The 21,077-nt window shown below is 36.7% G+C and overlaps 3 protein-coding genes across 4 annotated transcripts in view; 1 reads left to right on the top strand and 2 right to left on the bottom strand.

The window, feature by feature from the left end:
• Nucleotides 1–5,123, bottom strand: part of lonrf1 (LON peptidase N-terminal domain and ring finger 1) — a 36,047-nt gene extending 30,924 nt beyond the window's left edge. For both annotated transcript variants that reach the window (XM_022684309.2, XM_049483896.1), the window contains exons 1-2: nt 4,754–5,123; nt 1,411–1,721 (exon numbers count right to left, since the gene is read on the bottom strand). In XM_022684309.2, the coding sequence (XP_022540030.2) occupies nt 1,411–1,708 (298 nt within the window). In that variant the 5' untranslated portion in view covers nt 1,709–1,721; nt 4,754–5,123. The remainder of the gene's footprint in view (nt 1–1,410; nt 1,722–4,753) is intronic.
• Nucleotides 5,124–9,969: 4,846 nt separating this feature from the next.
• Nucleotides 9,970–13,839, bottom strand: med7 (mediator complex subunit 7). Its single transcript, XM_007254446.4, has 2 exons — nt 13,692–13,839; nt 9,970–11,908 (listed from the first exon to the last, which is right to left on the bottom strand). The coding sequence occupies exon 2, from the start codon at nt 11,897–11,899 to the stop codon at nt 11,156–11,158; it is 744 nt and encodes a 247-aa protein (XP_007254508.3). The 5' UTR covers nt 11,900–11,908; nt 13,692–13,839; the 3' UTR covers nt 9,970–11,155.
• Nucleotides 13,840–15,759: 1,920 nt separating this feature from the next.
• itk (IL2 inducible T cell kinase) overlaps nt 15,760–21,077 on the top strand; it is a 28,261-nt gene continuing 22,943 nt past the window's right edge. Inside the window, exons 1-3 of the mRNA XM_022684308.2 lie at nt 15,760–16,012; nt 19,182–19,286; nt 19,425–19,506. Of these exons, the coding sequence (XP_022540029.2) occupies nt 15,857–16,012; nt 19,182–19,286; nt 19,425–19,506 (343 nt within the window). The 5' untranslated portion in view covers nt 15,760–15,856. The remainder of the gene's footprint in view (nt 16,013–19,181; nt 19,287–19,424; nt 19,507–21,077) is intronic.

Raw genomic sequence — 21,077 nt, 5'->3', positions numbered from 1 at the left:
TTTTAAATACCCCTGAACATTACAAAAATATAGAATATAGTTTAAAAAATGATGCTCACACATGCCAGAGGTTATTTTCAAGACTTTCTAGGTTTTTTCTTTGTAATTTTACATAAAGCAAAGTCAAGAAATAAAATAAATAAATAAAACTAAACAGTTTTTTTTTTATTTTAATATACATTTTTTTATTAATACGATCTGTCCCTGTGGACATTTATTATGAAGCTCAAAATGGCAGTTTAACCACAGTGGTTAACAGCAAACTGGCAATGCTAACTGTGTTCTGAACTGAATTAATGGCTGGTGTTTGATAACAAATGGATGGCGCTGTGCTGAGTAGATCAGTAGATTCTTGGGTTTTATATGATGTGTGGATTATGGCTATAGTTCACTTTAGTCTTTAGTTATTAGCTACAACATTTCCATGATTTTAACTCTTATAAACAGCCATGTCCACATGGTTTAAGCAGTGTGTGCAAAAACAAGATGGTGTCTATATACTGTAAGATATAGGATTTTTCCACCAACAACATGACAAGCATAAACAAACTGCATACTTACTGGGGCCCTTGTGGTTTTGGGGCCCGAAGAGACTAATAAATATACTGTACCATTTAGTGATCAGCCTACGGTAAAGATAGGAACCAAACCCCCTTAGTGCTTGTAATGTTTGTAGAAGCAGTCTGCATGATTCACTGCTGCATTTGTACACCTGTATTTAATTATTTGAATGGGTATCAAAGAATCACAATATGAACGTGATATCATTGTTATCTTAGGAAATGTATCCTGATAATATATATTGTGAGAGGCCCTGTGAGTCTATGAGTGTGAGGGTAGTTATCCAAATGGATAATCAAAAAGGACAAGAAGAGGTGAGGATCTCCAGCCCATAGCTAACTACTTTAAGCTTGCATAACTCTTATCATAAGAGTAATATCATATAGAATAGAATATTGGAGAGTCATGTCATCTGCTGGTGTTGATCCACTGTGTTTTATCATCAAGTCTAAAGTCAGTGCAGTTTTGTTTTCCCACAAAATCTTACAGCACTTCATGCTTCCCTCTGCTACTGACAACTTTTATAGAGATGTGGATTTCATTTTCCAGCAGGACTTGGCACACTGCCCACACTGCCAAATGTATCAATTGATCTTATATAATATTCTAATTTTCTGAAACACAGATTCATTGATTGTAAGCCATAATTATCAACAATAAAAAAAATAAAACAGGCTTAAAATAGATCACTCTGTGTGTGATACGTCTATATAATAAATGAGTTTCACATTCTGAACTGAATCACTGAAATAAACTAACTTTTCAATGATATTCAAATGTTTTGAGATGATCTAGTATATACAGTACATTTCTGAAGAGCAGCAGCAGGTTTTAACCCAGTAAACCCACCTGTCTCGATCCCGTCCTCGGCGATCCGCAGCGCCTCTGTAAACTCGCAGGTTTTCAGCTTCTCCTGAATGTGGCACTTCATCTTCATCTCCTCCGGACAGCACTTCTCGATCACGCTGAACAGCAGCACGTTGTTCTTTATGGTTTTGGCGTCTCTCTGCTTCAGCCTCTCTTTACAGGTCGGGCACCGCGACGGCAGCCAGGCGCCCAGGCACCTCCGGCAGAACGAGTGACCGCAGCTCATGGTGACCGGCTCGCACATCAGGAACAGGCAGATCGGACACTCCAGCAGATCCATGGCGGCCAGTGTTCTGTGTGGAGATAAAAATCAGGGAGTCAGGGAGTCAGATAAGGTGCACTTATCATATACAGTGCTGTTTTTTTGCATGACTGGTCTGGTCAAGCGTCCATCTTTCACTATAACCTGAAAGCAACATAAAATAAACCTTAATGTTTTAATTGTATAACATCTTTTCATGTTGATGGTGAAAAAAAACAACCTAGTAAACACAAATAGGTTGTCAGTGTTGAAATTCTGACATTGAATCAATTTTTATTGATAGGTGCATTTTGAACATACTATCTGGTGCTCACCACTTAGCATCTAGTGCCCACCACACACATAGTATCTGATGTGTGTGGTGAGCCCCAAATACTAAGTAGTGAGCACCAGATACTAGGTGTGGTGAGCACCAGATACTAAGTAGCTCAGCACAGCACATCTTAGCAGTCTATGAAATCATGTGAAGTCATGCTCACCACACACATAGTATCTGGTGCTCACTATTAATATACCCCCCCCCCCCAAAAAAGGGCACACTACAGACACTACAGACACAAAGTATCTGATGCTCTGGTGTATGTGTGTGTGTGTGTGTGTCGCACACCAGATACTATGTGTGTGGTGAGCACCACATACTAAGTAGCACAACACAGCATAACTTAACACTCTATGAAGTCATATGAAGTTATACTCACCACACACATAGTATCTGGTGCTCACTACTTATATTACCCCCCCAAAAGTGCTCACTACTGATACTGTGTGGAGAGTAACAGATACAAAGTAGCACATCACAGCACAACTTCAACAGTCTGTGAAGTCATGTACAGACCAGTGAACATACTATCTGGTGCTCACCAAATAGTATCTGTAGTATCTGGTACTCACCAGGTACTCCAAAAAACACACCATGTCCAATGTGCACAAACAAATCAAGTCTAAGATCAAGATCAAAGATACTAAGTGATGAGCACCAGGCACTATGTGGCACAGCACATAGTAAGCTGTGAAGTCATGGACAGAGAAGATTAGTGAACATACTATCTGGTGCTCACCACATAGTATATTGTGCTCACCACTTTTTTACCGAAAAAATACATAATGTCCAATGTGCACAAATAAATAAATGTCTGAGATCAAGAACAAAGATACTAAATGGTGAGCACCAGATACTATATGGTGAGCACCAGATACTATGTGGTGAGCACCAGATACTATGTGGTGAGGTGAGCACCAAATACTTAGTGGCACAAAAAAAGCACAAGACGTTTATGGACAGTCATGGACAGACCAGTGAACATACACTATCTGGTGCTCACCACACCCATAGTGCACACCAGACACTAAATACTACTTGGCCAGCACCACATACTAAGTAGTGAGCAACAGACACTATGTGGTGAGAATAGGGCTGGGCGATAATATGGAATTTTTTTTTATCACAATATAGTTTTCCATATCAGCCAATATCGATATGTATCACGATATGAAATCAACAAAATTCAGACCCTTTACATTATTAGTCTGTTTAATTTAAATTGCAATAGCAATTAATACAATTATATTTAATCAAAGGATTATTCCACCCCCTAAATGCAGGCAAATACATAAAGCAAAACACAAGATTATTTCAAAGTGTTCATTTTGACAGGTGATTTTAATACAGTTTAGACTTAGTCTTTTAACTAAAATGTATAATAGATTTAGTTACATTTTAGCCTATCAGATATTATTAGTTCTAGTCACATTTTAGTCTAGTTTTAGTCTAATAAGTTTTGTCACAGGAAAAGTATGTATTACATATGTTTTACTGTTTTTCTATTTTATATTTGTTGTTATTTTGAGATTATTTACTGCTAATGTTTATTAAAATAATAGCCTTTAAGTTTAGTTGCATTTAAATTATGCTAACATTTAAATATTTTAAAGCAAGTGACCTGTAATGGAGGTGGGAGGAAAGTTTCTGAAATGATCCACTTCTACTGCAGTACAGATTTATACTAACATTACTGGCTTTCAGTAGACTAGATTTAAAACTTCTCCAGTTCAGTAACAGCAATGTTTTGCTCGTTTAAATACAGCTACACAGATTATATAATCTTCTGTATTTAGTAAAATATCCAGCACAACAGACTCTCTATCTGTTAAAAACTAAAAACACAGAGACAGAGGAGAATTCTGCCCTCAGGGGGAGGGGATGGGGGGATGGGATGGGGGGTGGATGGGATGTGGGGGATGGGATGTGGGGGATGGGATGGGGGGTGGATGGGATGTGGGGGATGGGATGGGGGGATGGGTGGATGGGATGGGGGGATGGGATGGGGGGATGGGTGGATGGGATGGGGGGATGGGATGGGGGGATGGGATGGGGATCAGGGGTTGTGCTGAGCTGTGAGGCAGTTCAGCGCGCTGTCTGATCGCGTGCTGCGCCTGTTCGCAGCGCTACTTAAACAGGAAATAGAAAATAAAGTTTATCGAATCCTATCGTCCGGCTTATCATAGCTATCGCGATATACATTTTCCTCGATAATTATCGTTATCGTTTTATCGCCCAGCACTAGGTGAGAACCACAAACTAAGTAGTTAGTGATCACCAGATACTAAATAGCAAAGCACAGCACAACTTCAACAGTCTGTGAAGTCATGCAATTACAGACCGGTGAACATACTATCTGGTGTCCACCACTTAGTATCTAGTGCTCACCACTTTTTTTTTTACCTAAAAAACGTGCAGAGATGAATCAGTGCTTGTGTGTGTGAGATGAAGGAGAGGAGCGCTGTGTGATATCGATGTATTATAGATGGCAAAAAATTATGAAAAAATACCCTGAAATATCGTAATATTATTTTACAGCCATATCGCCCACCCCTAGTGGTGAGCACCAGATACTATGTGGTGAGAACCACATACTAAGTAAGTTAGAAGCACAACTTCAACAGTCTGTGAAGTCATGTAATTACAGACCGGTGAATCAGCTATCTGGTGTGCACTACATAGTATCTAGTGCTCACCACTTTTTTTGATGAAAAGAGATGAATCAGTGATTAAACGCAGCTTACTGGTGTTATCTGCTGAAGGTTGGCTGGATGTTCAGGGTGCAGTACTGCTGCTGCTGCTGCTCCGCGGCGGGTGTGAGATCTCCTCCCGGCAGGTGAACGTCTCTCTGCGGGCGGAGTGTAGACATGCCCCGCTCTACTCTTCTCTCCGGCTCCGGCTGCTGCGGGTTTGTTTAGCGGGCTGCCGCCGCGTGTCTCCGGGCAGCGGGGCTCCAGCCGGGCTCGGCGTGCCGGCCGCCACAAACTCCATCAACCCGCCGCGCCGGGAGAAAATCCAGAACCGCGTATTTAAACTGTATTTAATAAAAATCAGAGCGGATTTCTGTCCGAAACGCTCTCAACCCAGCTCCTGACACCATTACCTTACATAAATAAAAACCACGTGACCCCACAGCCACGCTCCCATTGGCTCATATCGGCTAGTGGGCGGTGCCTTCCACCCTGTTGTGAAACAGAGCCGTCCGCGTTTCATAACCAGAGAATCTCCAGAGAGGAGAACACACACTTACACCACATTTAAACATCTGATTAATGTTTTATTATCAACAACATTATCGTGATACTAGCAAAATATGACGTATATATATATATATATATATATATATATATATATATATATATATATATATATATATGCATTCAGTAAATTTTCTAAAAAAAAAAATCTTTCAATTTATATATTTATATCACAATAGCAGCTATTCTTTCTGACATAACAGACATAACTTACATAACAAATGACAATTATCATTAGAATAATAAATAATTACAACCTATACTAGTTCATCTAAAAAAAAACTAGCATATCATTGAAAAGTTACTTTATTTCAGTAATTCAGATCAAAATGTCAAACAGCCAACGAAAACCCAAAAATCAGTGTCTCAGACAATTACAATATTATATAAGACCAACTGGTACTTTTGGCAGTGTGGACAATGTGCCAAATCCTGCTGGAAAATGAAATCCTCATCTCCATAAAAGTTGTCAGTAGCAGAGGGAGGCATAAAGTGCTGTAAGGTTTTGTGGGAAAACAAAGCTGCACTGACTTTAGACTTGATAATAAACACAGTGGATCAACACCAGCAGATGACATGTCTCTCCAAACCATAACTGATTGCGGTAGTGCACTATAGGACTCTGCTTTTGTCCTCAATGGCTTTAGTTTTTCCCCTTACATTTATTTTACTTTTATACTTTAAGTAGTTTTGAAACCAGTACTTTTACACTTTTGCCTAAAAAGGAAAAAGCTTGAGCTGATGCTTCAACTTCTACAGATATATTTTAAACTCTAGTATCTATACTTCTACCTACAGAATACTGTCAATACTTTTTACACCATTGGAAAAAAAAAGAGTTTAATGTTTTTAAAAGCATTGAAATGTGTGAAAACGTGCAACAAACTAAGAACATGTGAGCAAAATCATACATTTTATAGAGGTTTTATAGAGTTTTGATCATTTTTTGTATTGAAAAATGTTCTCATATCCTCAACCTAGAATGTTGTTAAATGTTTCAGCAGCACATACATCTTTTTACAGCTTTTAAACTGCAGTTATAAACCATTAAAGTTCTCTGGCTGTAACTTTAGCGTCAGCTCACCGTATTATTAGCAATAATGCTAGCATCTATACTGCAGAAAAACTGTTTTTTGTACATTAATGTAAAACTACAGGTAGGTTTTCTTTGTTTTTTTTTAAAGAAATACTCCAATTTACTATCTTAAATTAAAGGAACATTCAGTCTAAGTAGTTTATTACTATTTTTAGTTTTTGAGTTTTTAGCCTTTTAGCCCCATTCACCCCCATTCATTGAGGGCTCACTCGCGGGCTCCCTCTAGTGGTACACATTGATATTATGATATAATAAATATAGCTAGAAAGTGGTCAGTCTCTCCTTAAACCGGCTCTGTCATAACCTCAGCCACCCTGCACAATAATAGCCAGCAGCATTTATTTTATAAATACAAAGAAAACGAAGCAAAGAAATGAAGAGTGTCGTGCACAGGCAGTTAAATAATAAAAATAGATATATGCATGTATACAATTAGGTATGCATGCATTAATAATAGGCTATAAGTGTATTTTTATTAAATGCACTCAGCAGCAGCAGCAGCAGATCAATGTTTTATAAATCAGTGTCTCCCCGGTGCTGATCCTGGATTATATCCAGCCTCCCTGCACGTTTAGTGGGTTTCCTGCACTCAGTGAACCTGGGGAGGAATATATAGCAAGCCCTACATTCAGAAACACAATCTAACATTTTTTTTATTGGTAATATAATTCTATTTCTATTTTTTTCCCATTTTCTCCGCAATTTACATGGCCAATTAACCAACTCACTCATTAGGACTAGTGATACCCCAACACCAGGAGGGTGAAGACTAGCACATGCCTAGAAACATTTGAAGTCAGACTCCGCCTCTTTTTGAGCTGCTGCTGATGCTCTAGCATTGCCGAGTAGCATCACAGCACTAACGCTCGAAGGAAAGTGCAGCGACTCGGTTCTGATACATCAGCTCACAGACGCAGCCTTGTGCTGATCCACATCACCCTAGGAGTGATGAGGGAAAAGAGTGCCATCTACTGTACCCACCCAGAGAGAGCAAGACCAATTGTGCTCTCTCAGGGCTCCGGCAGCTGATGGCACTCTGTGAATAAACTCAAATAAATTGTAATGGGCAGATATACTAACCTGCTTTGCTGTGTTTGGTAATGTGAGGTTTTAGATTGTACATTTCATTTGTAAATCAAGGGAGCAGAGTCTGGAGGAAGAGTGGAGAGACACACCGTCCAAACTGATTGAGGTCTAGTGTGAAGTTTCCAACAATCAGTGATGGTTTGGAGAGACATGTCATCTGCTGGTGTTGATCCACTGTGTTTTATTATCAAGTCTAAAGTCAGTGCAGTTTTGTTTTCCCACAAAATCTTACAGCACTTCATGCTTCCCTCTGCTACTGACAACTTTTATGGAGATGTAGATTTCATTTTCCAGCAGGACTTGGCACTCTGCCCACACTGCCAAAAGTACCAACTGATCTTATATAATATTCTAATTTTCTGAGACACTGATTTTTGGGTTTTCATTGGCTGTAAGCTTCATAATCATCAACAATAAAAGGAACAAACGCTTAAAATAGATCACTCTGTGTGTAATACATCTACATAATATATGAGTTTCACATTTTGAACTGAATTATTGAAATAAAGTAACTTTTCAATGATATGATCATTTTTTGAGATGCACTAGTAGATTTGGAAGGCTTTCTGAAGAAATGTATAGTGGTGGTTCATGTAATGTTTTTGTCAATCCTGATCAATCATGTACATGTATACATTTATTATTATACATCTTTTATCATGAATTATTAGCGGTCAACATTACATTCTCTTTTTTAATTTAATTACTTTTAACGGTAATTAATTAACATTTATCATCAACCTGTTTCTCAATATGAATCGTGTATCTAACAATTTCTACACCAGGGGTCTCCAACCCTCCTCCTGCAGATCTACCACCCTGCAGGTCTCAGGTCTTCTGAAACAACTCTTAAAACTTTATTTGAGGTCTGAAAGCTCTGCATCTTTTTGTTATTTCAGTAATTTCTCATTTTCTGCAAATGAATGCTCTAAATTATGATATTTTTATTTGGAATTTGGGAGAAATGTTGTCTGTAGTTTATAGAATAAAACAACAATGTTCATTTTACTCAAACATAAACCTATAAATAGCAAAATCAGAGAAACTGATTCATAAACGGAAAACTTGTATATGTACACTTGTGCATATAGATGTATATACTTACTATAAGCAAATATATTTTTTTTAACCTTAGAGTCTCAAAATTAGTGAAGTAATCTTAAATCACTCATTTATTGCTTTAAATTAGGACAGAAATCAGGATAACTTAACAGGTTACCTTTTGTATGTAAACGACTTAAAATAAGGTGAACATTCTAAGTAAGGCTGAAATTATTTATAAAATAAGAAAAATAATCTTAAATTTACACAATACTTATGAAACGAAAAATGATTTACAAAAATGCTTAAAAAAGATTTATTGCATTAAAATGAGATCATTTTAATTGCTAATATTTAGGGTTTTTTTTTAGTGTATTTTAATCTCAGTGTCTTCATGAGGGATAGTCACCTGGAATAGTTTTCTCAGCGTCTTGAAGGAAGGAGTTCCTGGAGGTGCTGAACAATAGGTGCTGCTTTTTATATATGCTTTTTATATTTTATATATATATATCACGGTCACCATCATTACCATCCACATCCTTTTAAATGACTTATTACATTGTTGCTTTAATATTAAAAACTTAAAGCTATACAGGAGCACATGCTGTATGAATTAGTCTGTAAAGAGTAAACATGTATCACATTTATCTTTGAGGACAGATCTGTGTGATTTTAATCTCACCTCCCTCATGAAGACACTGTTCTCAGCGTCTTGAAGGAAGGAGTTCCTGGAGGTGCTGAATAATAGTTATTGCTTTTCCTTCTTCACGCTGTGAAGCTCCAGCTCATCCCAATTAAATCACCTCAAATCACCATCTCAGTTCATCAGGTTTAGATCAGGGGATTAATGTGGAGGAATAACACTTTTATACTGTTTACTATGTAATTCCATATGCATACTGTACATTGATTGTTTCCATGTCTTTAATCAAGGTTAATCTACAATGTATAGAATAAATTAAATAAAGAAAAAAAGAAAAAAAAAAAACATTGAATGAGAAGGTGTGTCTATACTTTTGACTGGTACTGTACACCATGCTACAACTTGCTTGAAACAAAATTGAAACTTGCTTGAAAAAAATAATATTATGGTATGTATCTAGAGGAAGAAAGCAGTATCACTTGGTTTTGGTGGGTTGGATGTAAAGTCAGCAGGAGCTCTCTCCAGGAACCCTGATGGTTATACTGGATCTAATTACACAGAATAAAGTTAATTTATGTAAGAACAGCAGTTAAAAGTTGTATAAGACAGAGAGCTGCTTATACAAAACATCCAAAACTGCTGAATCTGCATCTTCTTATAAAAGCAAACCTCTGACGAGCACTGCATAACAGCACCTTTATTACGTATCCTATCACTGATTCTCCTGCCTCGCTTCCTCTAGAAGGTAATTAAGGTTGTAACTTGTGATTAAACAAGCTTCTACAAGTCATGTTCTACTTTAACCCACAGACAAAGTTACCCTTCCCTACAAACAGGAACCTTTCAGCTTTATTTATTTAATGGAACAAAAAAAGAAAAGACAGTAAAGAAAGACTGAATGAGACAGTTTCATTAATTATGAGTTTTACACACCTCCCTCGTTTTACTCCACTGAACTTCGAGTGCTCAGAGTTCAAACACACTTTTCTTGTCCGTGCAGAGTGATGATATGAAAGGTTTTTAACAAGAACAAAAACAGCACATTAAAACAAATATAACAAAGAAAGTCAGTGTAACGTTCACCAGTTCAATTTTAATTTTCTGATCGTATGAGGATAGATTTAAAAATAGAAAACTGGAAAAGAAAAATGTTTTTAGATAATTAATATTTTCCCTATTTATTATAGTAGAAGAATATAAGATGAAATGGTTTTCCGTCCATATTTCCAATTTTGTAGTATTTCATTTCTGCACCTCACAACCAGAATTTTAGAATAAATATGTAAAATTAATTTGATCAATTTTTGCTTCTTGTAACAATAGTAAGGATTATACAATCAAATGTTTGTTTCATGATGCAAAAATAGCAGACCTACCAACCTTGAAATACTTTTATGAGTACAACCCCCCTTCCAGCCAATACAATATCTCAAATGTATTAATTTATTTTGTAATATTTTTGATAATAATAATTAGGTGTTGCTCTTTAAATGAGAATATTTTATTTGCTAAGTTACTAAGTTTAACTCAAATCTTTAATAGAGAAAATAAATGCCAGTGTAGCTCCATATTCCACAGTGCCATCAGCTGTGATGTGCTTGAGTGTGTGTGAGCGAGAGCAAGACAGATAAGAGTTTGGAGGAAAATTAAGCTGATGACTTGATAAGTAGCTTGCTGAATTAGCGTCCTTGCTAACCAGCCAGCGGCACAATAAGAGCAGCCATGAACACAAGTATAGAGGTCAAAGTATGGCATATATGTTGGCAAAGATTAATTTTTACTTACATTTTGATTGTGTGTTTTAGAAATTAAAAGCTAAAAGTGAGGAAAAATGGACGAAACTTCCTTTCTTCACTATACTAAATGGAAACAAATGAGTTAATACAGTTTTACACCCAGTAAAACTACTTTCTACTTTCAAATTTAGCCTCAAACAGTCAGAAAATTTAATTAACTAAATTAATTGATGAATTTTACACTGAATGAAAAAACAGAAGAAGAAACATCATATATATAAAGCAATTCAAGTCATTTCATCAATAATGCTGCACATCGCAGCGTCTTTATCCCACACTTTCTCCTTCTTTGTGGTTGGAATGTTTTTGTCCGTTTGTCCTGCCATGCAGCTAACGCCCGCCTCCTCCAAATCCATGGGTTCGGTTTTCAGTCTGGACTCGCCTCCCAAACCCGCGGCCCCGCCCAGCCGACCCGCTCCGGCCCCGCCCGCGGCGTCCGGCTGCGGCAGGTCGTCCGGCAGCGAGGCCAGGCAGTTCTGGATCATCTCCACGACTCGCTCCAGGTGCTTCTGGAAGCGCTCGGCCGTCTCCAGCCGCTGCCTCTTCTGCACCTCCATCATCACGCGCAGCGTCTCGCGGGCCTGGTGGGGCCGGTACTCGTTGATGAGGTGATGCATGTGAACGAACAGCAGTTTCAGGTCCTCCAGTTTCTCTTCCCGCTTAATGCTGCCCGGGCTCTTAATCAGAATATCCAGCAGGTCCAGAAAGTTCACCAGGATGGACATGTTGAGCTTTTTCAGTTCCCGCTTGTGGTCGAACTGCATGGGGTGCAGGCGCTCGATGCCCTGGCTCTCCAGGGGCCGGATGATCAGGTCGTCGCACTGGAACTGGTTGCCGAACATGGTGTAATTGTCTCGGATGGGAGGCGGCGGTTTTGGTGCCAGGCCTTTCCGCACGTTCTCGTCCGTGTACTCCTTGATGTACTGCATCGGCGGCAGCGGCAGGGCGCTGACCTGCTGTGGCTCACCCATCCTGAGCGTCTGGAAACGGAGAGAAAACAGAGAAAACAGAAAAGCTTGACATAGTGTACATTTATGCTGATACCAATACAAACATATGACCATTTGAATTAATGAAATAGTGTGTTAAATCCAAATGAATTAGTACAACATAGAAGTATAGTTATTATTTGTTGAGTTTTAGAAACACTTTAACAATTAGAGATAAACCCCGTTAAAAAATGCTTATCTTATATAATAAACAGTATTTGAATCAGTCATGTTAAATGACCAATGCTTCAATAACTGTGACTCCATACATACAGTGTCTTTAAAATATATTGCTTTGTAATTATATTCTGTTATCATTATATCTGTAGCATACATTGGTCTTAAAATGACAATAATATATAGTTTATAGCAATAATTTCTGGTACTGTTTAGACACACCTACTCATTCAATGTTTTCTTAATTACTTTATTTAATTTACACAATTCTACATTGTAGATTAATCTTGATTAAAGACACAAAAACGATTAAGGGACACACATAGAATTACGTAGTAAACATAAAAAAAGTGTTAGTCACCACATTAATCTCCTGATCTAAACCTGATGAACTGAGTTGGTGATTTGAGGTGATTTAAATTGGGATGAGCCTGAGCTGCACAGCGTGAAGAAGGAAAAGCAGCAACTATTGTTCAGCACCTCCAGAAACTCCTTCCTTCAAGACTCTGAGAAAACTATTCCAGGTGACTCTCCCTCATGAAGACACTGAGATTAAAATACTGAGAGTGTGCAGATCTGTCCTCAAAGATAAATGTGATACTTTTGTGCTAAGAATCTAAAGTATAAAACAGATTCTTGTTTGTTTAATACTATTTACTGTTTACAGAATAATTCATACAGCATGCGCTCCAGTAGAGCTTTAATATAGTCTTCAATATTGCAATAGCTATACTATAGTATCTATCCATCCATCCATCCATCCACTAATTACCCTGATACAGCAATTTAGGTTATTCAAATATCATCCGAAACTTCTACTTCTAATACATATTCTAATATTTTGTATTTTACCAGCAAATTTACACTAGGGTATAGGGGTGGGCGATATGGCTCTAAAATAATATCGCGTTATTTCAGAGTATTTTTTGTGATAACGATATACTTGCCGATATAGGAAAACAGAAAAATAATTAATTAATTTCAGGAATATAGAATAACAGTTTAACAGCATAATCATAATGTGGCAAAATAAATCATATAGCATAAAATAATATAATGCAGCAAATAATATTGCAGAATATTTAGTGCATGCATATAAACTGCAAACTGAAACAATTATACAATAAATACACCTAAAGCTTCACAGTAAATAATAGACTAATTTTAAGACAGAACAGCCCAATTATCAAGATATGGATTTTTAATATCACGATATTTCTGTGTCACAATATATTGTACACACCTACTAGGGTAGCATAGTTTTACAATGTTGCTAAAATCGACACAACACAGGTCCCATGCCTATATAATCAACACAGCACATTTTTAAAGTTTTAATCACATTAAATCACTGTTTAACGAGGTTTAGAGTCGTATAAACGCTAAAAATACATTGAAATATATAACTAAATAACCTATATACACATATAACCTATCTAACCCTAAATCTAAAACATTAGCTTTAGCATAGCTTAGCTAGCTCGTCGCTAATGCTAACCTGCTTAGTTAGCATCTAAATAAAAAGTATTTTAAAAGCCCTAAACGCGTGTAAACAGCTCCAGTTACTGCAGTAAATCATACAGAAATTATTACATACCAAACTGCAGCCGAACCGCGCGGAATTCTGTACAGATTATTAATAAAATACAAAATAAACACAACCCAGCCAAGCTCCTGCTCTCATAGCGCCTCCGAGCCCGGACTGTAAGCTGCCTTCTGATTGGACGACACGGGTAAGGGAGGGGAGCTGTGATTGGTGTAGATCATTTAAAGGCGTGTTCAAAACAACAGCGCTGTAAACGTTTTATTTTTTGTAATGTTTTAAAATTAATAATTTTATTTAATAATTATTTGTTTAATTCACGCTATGGTTATTTTATTTTTTATTATGTATTTAACAAACAAGTATACAAATAACGTCAAACAACTGGGTCATCTTAACGTTTAATAATTCAATTTTCTGACCGTTTGAGGATAAATGCAAAATTAGAAAATTGGATGTAAAAGCACATTTTTTTATTTTTTTATGTAGTTTCATCCATTTTTCCAATTTTATTTTTTTCATCTCTGACCCTCACAATCGGAATGTCAGGAAAAAGGAAAAAAAATAATATTTTTTATTTTTTGATTATTCAATTTTAACATTTTACAAAATTAGATGTAAAACTTATTTATTTATTTATTTTTAAAATTCAGTATAGTAAAGAAGAAATGCGTTTTAATCCAGTTTTTCAATTTCTGCCTTTCGTGAACAGAATTTCAGAATTTTTAATTTAAAAAGTGAATCTTTTCTTGATATTCAGATTTTTTCCATTTTTGGATTAAATCTGATGGTGTAATTCAACTAATGTTATTTACAAAATGAAACAATGAAAAAAATCATCCTAAAATTTTCCTAAAATTCTGATTATGAGGGACAGAGAAGAAAAAACTATATATTATAAATAATGGATAAAAACGTCTACACTGCACTAATGTAAACAATTAAATAATGACATTTTTATCCAATTTTAGACTTTTGCACTTAGCCTCAAACAGTCAGAAAATGTAACTGATAATTGTTAAACTAATCAAAAACTGCAAAGCTTAGTTTTGCATCTAAAATTTTTGTTTGTGATTAAAATATTTTGCTAGTAGAATATAAAAGTTTACAATATATTCTAAACGTTTAATCAATGTATTGTTATAATAAAAAATGGTATCTTTATGTATAAAAGTGTGGTTAACATTCATGGGCAATAATGCGTGGCCATGACTTATTAAAATGTAAATTTAGATGTTAATTTCACTAAATGAACATACTTTCACCATTTTGCTCCACTGAACTGTGTTCAAAGTTTAAACATGATTCTCTTGTCATGTTCATCAGTCTAATTTTCTGAGCAAATAAGGCTAAATTTAAAAACATATACAACTGGGTGTAACATCTTTTTACATATTTTCCCCTATTTAGTATAGTGAAGAAGAAATGGGTTTTCTTAGGAAAACAAATTAAAATGAATTAGGTTCCTGCCCTATGATAATACCTTCATTTCTTCCTAAAGTATTTTTCTTCATTTAGTTGAGTAGTTCTTGCTTCTCATAATCTGGATTAGAACATTATTCAAATATTCACTATTTACTGTATACCTGTAACTCTACCTCTTCACTACTTTACAACTGATGCTCTCAAACACATTAACATTAAGAGGCAAGAAATTTGAAAAAGTAGTAATTAACTCTTGATGAGTTCAGCACAGCTGTTAACTGAAAACCTGAAATCCAGGTGACTCTACCTCATAAAGCTGACTGAGAAAATACAGCAGAGATGTGCAAAACTGTCTAATTTAAGCAAGAGGTGCTGATTTGAAGAATGTAAAATATAAACATATTCTGGTTTAACACTGTTTTCTATAATTAATAATTCCATATGTTTTTTTCATGGTTTAGATGAGTTTAGTATTAATCTACAATGCAGAACATTTTAAAATAATGAAAAAAAAAACACTGTATGTAAGTTGTGCCAAACCTTTGACTGGTACTGTATGTATGTGTTTGTATGTGTGTATATATGTGTGTATGTGTGTGTGTGTGAGAGCACACTTGTGTCATATACCTACCTAAGGAAGTGGTTTACCCGGTGTATCTTCTCCGGAAGCCCATAACTCATGATGCACCAGTGTTAGTCTACAGACGCATGATCTCTGTTAGTAACACACACTCCACGGCAGCAGCAGCAGCAGCAGGAATGCCTGAGCCCAGCTCAGCTCCTCCAGCAGACTCATGTACCCTAACCCTAACACGTACCCGCGGGTCATTCTGAAGGGAACTTTATTTAAGAAGTCTCAGCAGAAGCGCAGAACCTCCCCCTGCAATTATAAAGAGCGCTACTTCATACTCAACACTGAGGACCTGACCTATTCAGAGCGTCGCCCTGGGGTGAGTACACTCGCTGCTGTACAATATACATAAATATATATATATATATATATATATATATATATATATATATATATATATATATATATATATATATATGTACATTTTTATTGTGGGAGTAAGATGATATAAAAATGGAGTTACAGCCAGAGCCAAGCCCGAGTCCAGACCAAGACCGGCATACATTGAGTCAGAGTCAAGACCAAGACCGGGCTATATCGAGTCTGAGTCAAGACCAAGACTAGGCTATATCGAGTCTGAGTCCAGACCAAGACCGGGCTATATTGAGTCTGAGTCCAGACCAATACTAGGCTATATCGAGTCTGAGTCCAGACCAAGACCGGGCTATATCAAGTCTGAGTCCAGACCAAGACCGGGCTATATCGAGTCTGAGTCCAGACCAAGACCGGGCTATATCGAGTCTGAGTCCAGACCAAGACCGGGCTATATCGAGTCTGAGTCCAGACCAAGACCGGGCTATATCGAGTCAGAGTCCAGACCAAGACCGGGCTATATCGAGTCTGAGTCCAGACCAAGACCGGGCTATATCGAGTCTGAGTCCAGACCAATACTAGGCTATATCGAGTCTGAGTCCAGACCAAGACCGGGCTATATCAAGTCTGAGTCCAGACCAAGACCGGGCTATATCGAGTCTGAGTCCAGACCAAGACTAGGCTATATCGAGTCTAAGACAAGACCAAGACCTGGCTATATCGAGTCTGAGTCAAGACCAAGAGCGGGCTATATCGATTCTGAGATAAGACCAAGACTGGCTATATCAGGCTATATGAGTCAAGACCAAGATTTGTGGTAATCAAGTCAGCTAGTCAGTGGCCAATACCGATATAAAGATTAATATCCCAAACCAGAAAAAATTATTTCAAACCACTAGAACTGAGTCAAGAACAAGAATCTTAGCAGTCAAATCCGACTTAAAACCAAGACTTATTTTGCAGTCAAGTCTGAGTCAAGACCAATAATTTTTTTTAGACGAGTCCATGTCAAGATCAAGACATTTGGTAATCAAATCCGAATCAAAACCAAGACTTTGAAAGTCAAAACAGAGTCAAGACTAAGACTTTTTTTAGTCAAGTCCGAGTTAAGACGAAGACTTTTGGGAATCAAATCAGAGTCAAGATCAAGACTTTTTTGTAGTCAAGTCTGAATCAAGACCAAGACATTTGGAAATCAAATCCGAGTCAAGACTAAGACATTTTTGTAGTTGAGTCCGAGTCACGACCAAGACTTTTAGGAATTAAATAAGAGTCAAGACCAAGACTTTATTTATTCGAGTGCTAGTCAAGACCAAGACTTTTGGAAATCAAATCCGAGTCAAGACCAATACTTTTTTCTTAGTCGAGTCTGAGTCAAGACCAAAACAACCAAATCAAGACAAATACTTTTTTTTGTAGTCAAGTCTGTGTCATGACCCATACTTTTGGGAATCAAATCCAAGTCAAGGCCAAAACTTTTGGGAATCAAATCGGAAGTCAAGACCAAGACTATTTTGTAGTTGAGTCAGAGTCAAGACCAAGAAATTTGTTGTCAAGTCTAAGTCACGACCAAGACTTTTGGGAATCAAATCAGAGTCAAGACCAAGACTTTTGGGAACCAAGTCCGAATTAAGACAAATATTTTTTGTACTCAAGTAGGTGTCAAGACCAAGATTTTAAGGAATCAAATCCGAGTCAAAACCAAGACTTTTCGTAGTTAAGTCCGAGTCAAGATCAGGTTAAAGATTTTTGTATATAAATATAAAAAGTCAAAACCACTAGAGCCAAGTCTAGACAAGTTTAGACATACACTTTAACATATTGAGTCTGAGTCAAGACCAAAACTTTTGTTAGTTAAGTCAGAGTTAAGACCAAGACTGGGAGATATCAAGTCTGAGTCAAATTCAAGACCAGATAAATATTATTTCATGTAAATATAAAAGACCTCTAGAGCCAAGTCAAGTCTGAGTCATGACCAATTCCAAATGGGATCAAAACTAAGATTGCTTTTTTATGGGAGACCAGACTCGAGTCTTACAACAGTAATTACCAGACAGCATATTTGTACTTTTGGTATATACTTTATGTTACAATAGGAATGTCAGATTTTAACAACAGCAAGACTCAACTATTAAACAGCATGGCTGTAGATATTAGGTAGCGTTTACTGTGGTCTCATATTCAGTATTTTGTGGTGTTATTGAGCAATGCCACAGAAGAAGCATTTTTGAAATTGAGATTCTAAAAGATTTATAGACATGAATGTAAAGGTTCTTCTCGCTCACATTAACTCCTTTTCAGTTAGTTTTCTTCTGTAGTGTTATTAAAATCAGTAAAACAATCATTTTGTATCACCATACTTTTTACAATCTTTTTAAAAATACTTAAAAAACAAACAAATAGACTGAAGCTTTTATTGGGATAACAATACTGAAATAAAGCATGAACTTAATTTGATGTAAGATCAGGCAAGTTGGATTTGGCAAAGGTGTGGCACCTTTTAGATAACTTCGTATAGTCACTCTCCAATGAAAAACAAGTATCTCCATTTTTGTCAATTTTTTGTTTTTCACATAATTTGAACACAAAAACCGTTCATTACACTGTGTCAAGATTTCTTTATGAATGGATCAATATAAGTTCTCCAAAATTAACTGAAATAAACTCTTTATACATTGATGTCCATTAAAGTTAAGAAGGTTTTATCTCTCTCCTGTAAAGTAGCTGATTTAGAGAGTATTTTTTGTTAGACAGCGACGATATGCTGGATAGGGCTTTGAAGTTTAATACTTTGATACTTTTGGTATTTGTTATTGTGTGTTGTATTAAAAATAAACTTTTCTTTATCCTATAGGAACACTCAATCTCAGTCTTTGATCTGTTTTTTATATAAGGACATTCTTGAAATTTTTAAATTTCATCTTGTTTAAAAGTATGCAAATTGGGAAAGACTTTTAGGCATTTAGGAAAAGAATGTTAAGGCTACAGTCTAGCGTAGAATGTGAGATGCTTTATGTAATTGTTTTAATATGTTCTTACGTGATTTCTTTGGTGTAAATCTGGGTTGCCCCCATACTTGCACTATTTAATTTTCTCACTAAAAGTTGCGTAATGTGAGGTTGCATGACAGTATCTCTGTAAAGTGAATAAATATGATTCCTCTCATTGTTCTTTAGAAAAAGCCGATTCAGAAAGGCTGCATCGAGCTGTGCCGTATTAAATGTGTGGAGATTGTGCGCAGCGATGTTCCGATACCCTGCGAATACAAGTACCCCTTCCAGGTGAGAGAAACCTTAACCTCAGCTTACAATCATTATCTTCACTTCTAAGGCATTGCTTGTTTGCTTGCACAGCTACACATGCGACAAATGAACCAAATCTACTGGTTTTCTACTTTGTTTGTTTAATTCTGTTTTCAGGTGGTCTATGACAGCTACTATCTGTACATGTTTGCTCCAGACAATGACTGCAGGCTAAAGTGGGTCAGAGCTCTTAAAGAAGGTGAGCAGCTGTTCCAGTTCTTTTAAAGAGTTGTAGATGCACTACGTCCATATTCTTTATATAGTTGGATCCAGTTATGAGTTTAATGTAGTTGAGAATCATTTTCTTCTGTGTACAGTTGCAAAAAAAAGTATGTGAACCCTTTGGGATTATACTTGGATTTCTGCATAAATTGGTCATTAAATGTGTTGTGATCTTCATCTAAGTCACAACAATTGACAAACACAGTCTGCTTAAACTTTTATTAAACACACCATGTTAACATTAATAGTGAGGGAGGAAAACGAATGTGAATCTTTTGATTTAATAACTGGTTGATCCTCCTTCTTTGGCACCAAAAACCTCAAACAAATGTTTCCTGTAGTTGCAGATCAGACCTGCAGAACGGTCAGGAGGAATTTTGGATTATTCCTCTTTACAGAACTGTTTCAGTTCAGCTATAATATTCTTGGGATATCTGGTGTGAATCTCTCTCTCTTGAGGTCATGATGCCACAACATCTCAATTGGGTTCAGGAGGTCAGGAATCTCCAGAAGACGTATTTATTTTCTTCTTTTGAAGTCGTTCGGTTGTTGATTTACTTCTATGTTTTGGGTCGTTGTCCTGTTGCATCATCCATCCTCTGTTGAGCTTCAGTTAATGGACAGATGGTCTTAAGTTTTCCTGCAAAATGTCTTGGTAAACTTGGGATTCATTTTTTCGTTGATGATGGAAATCCTTCCAGGCCCTGAGGCAGCAAAGCAAAGCAGCCCCAAACCATGATGCCCCCTCCACCATGTTTCACAGTTAGGATAAGGTTTTGATTGAAGGTTTTGTGTGCTGTGCCTTTTTTCTCCACACATAGCGTTGTGTGTTCCTTTTAAACAACTCAACTCAAGTCTTCAGCTGACACTCTAGGATTCTTCCTCACCTCATTGATCATTCTGCGCTGTGCTCTTGCAGTCATCTTTACAGGACTTTACCACGCCTAGGGAGAGCAGCAACAGTGCTGAACTTTCTCCATTTGTTGAGCGTCTGTCTTACCGTGGACACATGAACATCAAGGCTTTTAGAGATACTTTTGTAACCCTTTCCAGCTTCATGCAAGTCAACAATTCTTGAACGTAGGTCTTCTGAGAGCTCTTTTTTTTCGAGGCATGATTCATATCAAGCAATCAAGCTTCTTAAGAACAGCAAACTCAAAACTGGTGTGTTTTTTATAGAGCAGGGCAGCTTTAACCAACACATCCAATCTCATCACATCCTGCCTCCAATTAGCTTTTAGAAAAGTCATTAGCTCTAGGGGTTCATATACTTTTTCCACCCCCTGCACTGTGAATGTTAACATGTTGTGTTCAATAAAACCATGCAAACATATATCATTTTTTATGTGGTATTAGTTTAAGCAGACTGTGTTTGTCTATTGTTGTGACTTAGATGTTGTGACTTATCATATTGCATGCAATAATAAAATTCTAAATAATATTTCTAATTCAGTGTTTTGTCATATCACCAAAAGTATCGTTATTGTGAAAATACCATGAAATATCGTGATATTATTTTAGAGCCATATCATCCACCCCTACTGTGAT

The sequence above is a fragment of the Astyanax mexicanus genome, chromosome 10 (genome assembly GCF_023375975.1).
Source record: "Astyanax mexicanus isolate ESR-SI-001 chromosome 10, AstMex3_surface, whole genome shotgun sequence".
In the NCBI taxonomy this organism is placed as follows: Eukaryota; Metazoa; Chordata; class Actinopteri; order Characiformes; family Acestrorhamphidae; genus Astyanax; species Astyanax mexicanus.
The sequence above is the reverse complement of the archived record's forward strand: the minus strand, read 5'-3'. Positions and strand labels throughout refer to the sequence as shown.

What these genes read in the sequence shown, in the direction of transcription:
- med7 (XM_007254446.4), bottom strand. Translation starts at nt 11,899, where the DNA reads ATGGGTGAGCCACAGCAGGTCAGCGCCCTGCCGCTGCCGCCGATGCAG.